General features: G+C 39.2%; 1 protein-coding gene across 1 annotated transcript in view; it reads right to left on the reverse strand.

The window, feature by feature from the left end:
• ANKRD50 (ankyrin repeat domain 50) overlaps positions 1–8391 on the reverse strand; it is a 36809-nt gene extending 28418 nt beyond the window's left edge. Inside the window, exon 1 of the mRNA XM_009070630.1 lies at positions 7822–8391. Within this exon, the coding sequence (XP_009068878.1) occupies positions 7822–8300 (479 nt within the window). The 5' untranslated portion in view covers positions 8301–8391. The remainder of the gene's footprint in view (positions 1–7821) is intronic.
• Positions 8392–9487: the final 1096 nt, after the last annotated feature.

The following is a 9487-nucleotide window of genomic DNA, read 5'->3' on the forward strand; positions in this document are numbered from 1 at the left end:
CTCACCATGGCCAGCGTATCGTACATATCATCACACGGAAGAAACTGAAACCTCTTCAAGTCATTGCTTCACTAACACTTTCTGAAGGTAATATTTTAATACTATCTTCTCCCAATATATAAGACACACTAAGTCCTTTCTACTTCACAATCTGCCAAATCCTTTTGATTTTTTTCATTGAAGAAGAAGAAAGGAAAAGAAACTTAAACCCTTGCACAAGCTATGAACATGTGCATAGAAAACTGAAGGGAAGGGAAATAATTAACAAGTAAGAATTGCTACGAAGGTCCATCTAACTAAACAGCTTATAGGAAAACCTGTAAGGTTTAAGACTGAGCCACATAGATTAAAGGCAAAATGTTAATGCCTATAGAAGTCCAAGACAAAAAGGTCTATGTAAGTTGTCATTATTAAAATGCCTTAGGGAAACTTTCTTATGGTAATTTAATCTGAAAAGGTTAAAACCTTAAACGGTATTATGTTCAGTCTGTAGGCTGTGCTTCCATACAATGAAAGAAGAACATACAACTTGCTCTTGCAGAAACACTAACTGCTGCTATGTGACCCGTTAACTCCACAGATTTAAGGGAAAAGCCTAAAGAGAAACATGCCACAAAGTACTTAAGCTTCAGGCAATGCTCAACTTTCTAATAGTCTGGAGAACAGCAGAACACAGAGTTTTCTATGAAAGCTAGCGTCAGTTAAAAGCCTAAAGCCCCAGTTACACATTCTGTGTAAATACTCGGAATCAGAAGCTCCATCACAGTCAAGATGCTCTCACAAGAGTGAATTTACCTTCTCCAACTCCACTTTCACTGTGCTGGAAATACAGGCCATGTTGGCAGCCTCTTTTTAACCTCTTATGCATGCTCATATCTAAACAGTTTCTAATCTCACCCATGAATTCACCAACGAATTTTCAGTCAGTGCCTTGCCTCTATAATTTTTTAGTCTAAAATAAAACATAAATAAACAAAAGAACTAGCTTTGAAAGGAAATTTTTTAAACCGAAAATGATTATGACTCTTACGAAAAGGAGAATTCAACCTCGTATCTGATCAAACTCCTCTGGGCTAGGATCCAACTAGCTTCAGGACTGTAGTCAAGCATAAGTGAAAGATGTAGGAATGGACAAAATTCTAGGAAAGTACAGAAGTAGAATTATGCATATTTACACATCCAAAGAAAAACTTCCTTTAGCTACAGAAAAGTTTTATTTAGCTAAGGGATTTTTTAATGCCACATTCTTAGGTGTGACCTCAGAGGAAAGACTAAAAAATTGGAATTATTTAATCTCAAGATGGGATGAAAGAGAATAAAGCTGTATTCAAAGATGTAAAAGGCGACTTCCCAAAAAGAAAGAATCTATTCTCCATGTCTCTGGGGAATACTGTAACAAGAGTAGATTATGGCAAAAAAACCCCTCAGGTTAAACATATGGAATGCTTTTTTCCTGTAAGAATTGTGAAGCATAAGAGCAGATGAAGCCAGCATCTCCCAGAAACAGTTTCTTCTGCCTGGGGAAGGAGATGCTGGACTTGATTTTTCTGAGGTTCCTGAGGTTCCCTTCCAGCCTTCTCTCTCGTGGTTGGAATCAGTCACTTGCACATTTGAACTCTACATGTGGTAAATGAATAAACACACTAGAGGTTTAACAACTTTCTTCTTTAAAGGGTCTTGTAAATTAATTCATTATGCATTCAGATCTTTCTTCGCATGAAACAGGATACAGTTAGTCCCTGGCTTTGTTTCTACCAATTTACAGCTCTACGAAATTAGAGAGTTTGACAAGATCTATGTTCACACCCTCCCTGCCACCATTGCTAAGCTACAGCTACCAAGATTGCACTGGAGCTGTGGAATCAAAAGGCTCTGTAGCAGACTTACCCAGAAGAAAGGAGATTACAAAAAATAATGTTCATCACTGCCAGGAAGTCTTTGAGACCCGGGTGAGAAAACTGAGATGTTTATTTTCTATTAAAGATTAATACTGAATTATTAATGTTTTCTACAGTAAATTGATAGAAATCCCAGCAGCTTTTGAGTTTCCTGTAGCCCAAGCTCAGGTATGTCTCCAACATGCTGCCTCTCACTTATCTTTTCACAGTGGTCTCAGAACTTGTGTGCTACAAACAGCAGCAGCAGAACATACTGTAGTTAACTCACTAGCAAGGAAGACTCGAAGTTTGTAGGGTAAAATACCAAAACCTCATTAAAGTCAGGATACCCTAATTCATCTCAAATTTACTCCAGAACACACTTAAGTCTTTGCAATTAAGAACAAGCTACTCCGAAACAGCAAAAAGATCACTAGTTAATTGTTCAATAAAGCCTACACAATCCATTATAATTTTAATTATATTACTGACTTCAAAGATGGTATAAGGAGTTCTAAAAAAGAACAGCTTCTTCACACTTCATCTGTTATTGCATGCAACTCATTGTCTAAACCTGCTCCTTCATCTGTGCTTAATAAACAGCAACAAATATGGCATTTCAGTACTGCAGGTTTAAAGTCCTGAACAAGAGTCACAGAACAGTTGCTGGACAAACCTGTAGTTTTCTACATCATCAGGAACACTGCTCAGAACTTAAGTAAAACTTCTTTCCCCATATCATTTAGATAAGAGTAAAAGCTCTGTCATTTACAACTTTCTAGTGATACACAACTCTTAAAGGATAACAGGGAAGAAAAAGAAAAAAAACCCAAACACTTACTGGCATGGAAAGCCAATACAGGTGAAGGGCCATAGCAGAGGAAATGCTTGTTAGCATTGGCTGACACACCTAGGCTTTTCCTCTGAATTCTGCTGTTTCTGAGGTTTCCATCCTATTGCCAAAGATGAAGCACCAGAGGCTCGATCCTTTGGAGTTCTCCTCCAAACAGGTAGAAGTAACTTTACATTGATAACAGCTGTTGGCACAAGACTTGTAGCACTTTAATGCTGTCCAAACGAGTGACTCATACAAGGCTTTCAAATTTAATCAACATAAACCCCTGCTTCAAACTTGCAGCCAGCAGAGAACCTTACATGACCTCTCACACTTTTTACAATCAACTCTACAGATATTTGCATATACTAGAGAACTATAAAACTGCTTTGCTTCTCACACCACTTAATGTTATTGGTCATGTTCCGTTACAGGGCAAATCTGTTGTGCATGTAGACACATAGGAGCTACACCACAGATACTTAGTAGAGCTTCACAGAGCACTACAGTGTGGAAGAACTGCAGCATCCAAAAATTCTTTAATGCTATTATTTTAGAAGTTTGGTGTAGACGCCTCTTGTCACCTACGCAGCTTGGTTAACTCTCCGGAGTTTCCCTTTTCAAATAGGAGTAGCAGAGATGAGCAGTTAAAATAGAAGAAAAGCTGTGATAGTCTGGGAATCTGCAAAATGAACCATCACACTGAATTTAGCATCAGCATGCATAGAATCTGTTGACCTTTTCAAAACCAAAAAGGATATTTAAGCTTTGGGGCACAGCTTTCCTGTGTTAACTTCTGGTAAAGAGGATACAACATAGACTGAGAAAACTTTTATAAAGTTCTTACTGCAGTCACAAATTTGTTCAACAGCTCTTTCTGGTTTTGTTTTGTAGTTTTGATTTCTTTTACATTTTTCTTTTCTTGGGTCACTACTGATCAGAGACACCTACTTGCATGGGAATGCAACTTTATCAATGCAAATAAGTGGAAATCTGAATTCACAGCTTCATTTTTCCTCCAATAAAAAAAAATCACTTTGATCAGACCCTCTTACATTAACGACATTAGAAATACTTCAGCAATAAAATGTTAGGATACATCACAAGCAAAAATACCTTGAAAATTCAGTATGGGAGAAAAAAGTACGTGAAAAATCTCAAAAGACTTGAAGTTCCCTGAAAAGACATGCAGAAGATGGAAAGAAATTTCACCTGAGAGAACAAAGCAGCTCCATCTGCACCAACCTGGTGAGAGAAGTGGAAATTCACCATTCTTTGGTGATTTATTAATTTCAGCACTACAACCAAGCAAAATTCAAATTTTGCTTTAAGTTTGTACTAGACCAACACACACTAAAGGTGAGTTTTGTACAGGTGTAAAAACAAGTGTTTTAATAGACATGTTCCAACTCTAAATCCTCTGAAACTGACCCAAGAGCTCTGGTCTTTGATACCTTTCAGCTCAAGAGCAATGGCTGTAAAAAAAACTAACCCTGCAGGGTAAACCAGGCACACATTTCTAGCAACAGCCACTTTCTGGGCTGTGAATTAACCAAGCTCTGCCTTCCACCAACAATTCTACCTGCAGAACACATGGGAATTACATGCCTTTCTCTACTGTCTGAAGGTGTTTAATGTCATCTCCTCTGCTTGAAAAATAACATAAACCAGGAACATAAGGGAAATGCCTTTCTAGAGTGTAGTGTACACAAATTTCAGCATTATCCATGTTTGATATCAGAGTTCCCCATGTCCTCATGGCCTTGTATAACTGGTATCAGCCTGTACTCCTACCAATCACTGGAAGTATAAACTTGCTGTGGCAAAACCAAAACAAGCCTAGTATTGCAAAGTTTGAGTTATTCTGATTTTGACTCTTCTATGTAAACAGGGAAGAAGATCCTCATAGACCCTTTGAATTAACTTACCTCAGTTTAACATATCTTTTCTTCTTAACTTTTGGAGTCTAATAATCTTTGCTTTCCCTTCTGCTTAATTTTCACCTAAAATTTGAATATGAGGCTTCAGCATTCTCCTTTACATTTAAGACTGCTTTCTGATCCAGTACTGCATGCCTGAGAAGAAAAGTGCCTCAAAAGCAGCTCTGCAAGTAGCTGTTCTTCCTCTCAGCTGTCAGTGCAGCAACAAATGCTTGTTAAATACATTTGTATAGTTCAGCTCTTCAAATCTACAAGATCTGCCTCTGAAAGAATTTTTAGGCTATGTTAAGTCTATAAATGCATAAGAAATTTTTAAGATAAGACAACTGATCAGGAGGAGAAATGCCTTAACTCTCCAGGTCATCACTTGCAGTTGTATCATTATGACCATTAAGATTGCTGAAAATCTATTTAAAAACATTCTTCAGGAAGAGATTTCAGTATTTTGACTAGCAAACTTTATATCCTTTATAAACTGGCATGTTACAAGACATTAGGAAGCTTTTCTTTCTTACTATTTCCAGGACAATTAGCACAAAAATAGAGTGGTGTAATCTTGTTTAGCACTTATGAAGTCTTTCCATTTTAGGCCATGAATACATGGCTGGGTCTGAACAGCTGTGAAAAGCAGAGCAGAAATTGGACAGTGCCTTTAAAGAGAAATCTTTCCCCTCATCTACTGAATAAACTAAAATAAGGTGAAAAGTGATGGAGCATTGAAGCAAGAGCTTTATGCTGTTTCATGCCTTTACACAATGTGAAAGGCAATCAGCTGACTCCTAAGTCTTCCTAGAACTCATTTCACATTACAACAACTTTCACTTAACACATACTATATATGAACACACCAGAGCAGAATACCGAATTGCTCAGTGGCAAACCTTAGAAACCATGAAACATCCTAACTTGTATTTTTGTTAAACATTTCTTGCACATTTTATATCTTAACAAGAGTTAAATTAGCAAATGATAGAGGTATTTGATGGTGGGAAGGGGGTTACCAAGTTCCTCTTGTTTGTGGACAGAGATCGTATCATACAGCAGAACAAGCTCGTGGTACTGCTGTCAACAGCCACCTCCTGGTCCCCTGGCACAGCGCTGCAAACTTATATTCCCAGCACAGCACCTTGTCTCCAACACCTCATCTCCCTTAAATCTGAAATATGAGAATGAAGACCATCTACCACAGCTGCTTTTGAGAGCAAGAGATCAGGCTAAGTGGGCAGCAAGGGAATACATGAGGGGCCAAAAGAAAAAACAAATCTCCTTGACTGAAGTAGTTGAACTACACCATAAGTATTTTTAGTGTAATAATAGGAGTTCACAATCACTGCTGCAAAATTTGAGGAGGAAAAGATTAGTACTGGATGTTGTGTGATATTTTACTTTTCCACTACAAACCCAAGAACCTTGTGTATTGACCCAAACACTCAAACAGCCTATCATTAAACCCTATATTCATAAAAATCAGTCTTATCTGAAAAGCTGAGTCTGACCCACAAGTATCTTTCAGATTTCTATGCTGCATTTTTTGTCTAAAGAGATTTACCCAGCTCCTGCTCTGTGCAGGAAGGCAATCATGTTTAGAACACAGGAAGGATTCCAGCTCTTAGAGAGAACTTGGTTGTACTAAATTAGTAAGATTTCCTTGTAATAGAATTTTAAACAAAACCAGGCTCTTACTCACCAGATTAATCCACTTTCATGATTTTAAAGGACTGCCTAGAGCAAGATGGCCAGTCTGCTATTCCATTTATAGACACTTAATTGCACCCAGTTTTTACTCATTAGAAATTAAGAGAGCTTAATACTTCTGAAATTAGGACCTTAATAGCTGTTAGAAGTTGCATATTCACTTAGCAACAAACAAAATAATCCAGAACTAGTCTTGGTTTAGACTATTTAAGACACTACACTGAAAACAATGTAGACATGCATCCTGTTTATTCAGCAGGCAAGGACATAACAGCCATCAGAACTAGAAGGCTCTTTTACACCACCATGACAATAAGAGCAAGCACTACAGTTCAACCTCAGTACTTGTTTTCCCAGTCTTAGAAGTCAGGAAAACAACGAAAAAAATAAAGAGAGGAATTTTTTTATACTGCAAACATCAGCCAGTAAACCCTCCAGTACCACAAAAAGTTACATCACTACACAGTGCTAAACAATCTCAGATTAACTAATACTCCAGAAAAGTTTTTTTACTGGCAATACAATCAGTTGAAGCTCTGTTGATGAAGACAAGTCTTATCTTGGATGAATTTTCCTTCATTGTAACCCAAAGTAATAAAGACTGATAGACACACACTTGTACAGGCTGTGCTCAAGACTGTACATTGTTCTAAGGGATCTATGGACAGCCACTCTTATATACACATAATATATCCTTATATATATCCTTTTACTTACAGATACAAGTCTAACATACTCAGGAGCCTTTGGTTTGTTAGGGAACACCAAATGAAAAAAAAATTTCTTTTCCGTTCAGCTCAGATAGCTAACAAACCTTCTAAGGAGCAGGCTGAGCCCTCCTGATCAATTTCTGATCTCAACACTTCCAAGTACTTATCAAGCAAGTAAAAATAAAGATTTGACATAATCTGAGCATATTGTGAGAAGTAACATAAGGAGTTAATTGACATTTTCCTACAACATATTTTTAGACAAACATAAAACCGATGTGCTGGATCAGACCCAGAGATCCATTAGCCCAGTTTCCTCCTAGACAGGGCATGTTATTGGAAGCTTTTCCAAGGGTCCCGTAAGGTCTGTTTCAGGTCTGTGAAGGACAACTGCCCTACCTATAAGGCACATAAAGGCCATGGACTAGGTATTTTCCACTCTGAAGTCAATTACTTTAAAGTCTTTCCAAAACACCAGTTACAACTGAGGGTGTTAATATACAAATGTAAATAAATTCAGCTATTAATAATAAGCTTTGTTTTAAAAGTAAATATTTATTTATGTCAGCTATAAGGACAAAGTTAAGATTTTTCCATGGTAGGTCTGCAAGCTTTGACAGATGTAACAAGTCATGAAATAAACATGTTTTAAACTATCTGTATCTTACACTCACTGGAAGGAAGACCTAAACAGCAGAATTTTTTTGTCTTGTTTGAGTTTTATTTTTGATAGGGTTTGGGGGTTTTTTTGAGCTTGTTTTTACCTTTTAAATGCTTCAGCAGGGTTCCTCTCACATTCCCCGGGCTGCAAGAGACTTTGAATAGCAGGATCTCTTAGTTTGTCCTCATATCCTGGGATCAGTCCACTGCGGCAGATTTGTGTGACTAAACCTCTAATAAAGCCTCCAACACAGAGTGTGTCAGAGTCTTGGGCCCTGCAGAAGTGGAAGGCTAGAGCCTGGCGATGTAAGCCTCTCTGTAGGTTGGCAGGTGAGCTTGGCCACAGTAACTCAGTACACAGGGCTGTCTTCCCACTACCGGGCCCTCCTACCAACAATACACCCCAGGCAGCTCCTTTCCCAGAGACAACACCGGTGTTATTCCCAGAATTCGCTACAAGAGATGGTTTGTTGGCAGCACTACCGCCGCAGTTAGCTTTCTCCTGGAGGCAGTGCTGAAGCTTGTGGAAAACCCACTCCCTACAGTAAAACTGCTTTCCCTGCAGCAAGCTGGTTTGAGCCATTTTATAAAGCTTCTTCTCTTGGATGTGTCATAAGCAGCAGCACACCTTCAACGTCTCTGAGCAGGGAGGCACATGTTCACCTCACACACAACAATCTTCTGCACGGGACTTGACAGGTTACGGTGATCAGTCAGCCTTTCTCGTAAAGCTGAACAGCCTCTTCTTCACAGGAAGGGTGTCACTCCATTGGGGTGGTTTATGATGATCAGCATGGCACAGTCACAGTTCAGCTGACATCGTGAAGTGGTGTCTGGTACCAGCGCTCAGCAATACTTGTCCTGTGGCTCACAAGTTCACATAGCTCCATGGCTGCATCTGTAGTTCACACAGTTGTGCGTGTTCCCAGCGTACAGGGGAGACAATACAGCTGGAAAAACTGAGGGAGAGCCAACTTTGCAGTGTATACTAAATGCCTTTCAACTCTAGGCATTAATCTCTCTGGATATACATCCAGAAAACGCTGTTCATAATAAAATGCTCCTTCTGGAAATCTTAAAAAGAAAGTGATTTTTCTTCAGAGCACTATTTACACACCACAAATGTGGTAAGTAACACTGACTAAAACAGTCAGTTTGGACAGTGAGCTTTGCAGACTTCATACATCTGGGAGAGTGTCTGAGAAGTGCTTCAGATTATGGTTTCTTATGCAGTACAGAGGACAGGGAGAAAAAATGTTTACAGCTTCTTATTTCAATACATTCGTAAGCGTCTTCTTCAGGAACTTGGATTCTTACTGAACCTGTTCTCAGGTATCTCAATCGCAAGATGTCAGAAGAGACAACATCTTCCCCTAGAGCTCTGAAATAAAGGAGACAGCACTTTTAACCCTGCATGCAAGTCGTAATTCAGTCAGCTGCAAACGCAGACAACAAAGAGTAAAGTCAAGGGCTCTTATTCCTTCCTTTTGCTAATACTGCTAAACCAACCAAAAAAGCCGCTTTAAAGAAAATCTGCTGTTACGAGGTGCGATCAGCCACACGTAAAAAACACGACAATAAACAATGAGCAGATATGACAGTGGCCTCGAATCAGAGGAGAGGAGAGCCGAATATATCCTTTGCTCTTACACACGCGATTCTCCAGCACCGAACCCCGTTTCCCCGCGGGCGTTCCGGGGAGTTCGTGTGCGAGGCAGAGCCGCTCCCGCACACTTCTTTGTTCGCGGCCGCCGCGGGGTCAGGGCGCAG

This window comes from Acanthisitta chloris, unplaced genomic scaffold, assembly GCF_000695815.1.
Source record: "Acanthisitta chloris isolate BGI_N310 unplaced genomic scaffold, ASM69581v1 scaffold23072, whole genome shotgun sequence".
NCBI lineage: Eukaryota > Metazoa > Chordata > Aves > Passeriformes > Acanthisittidae > Acanthisitta > Acanthisitta chloris.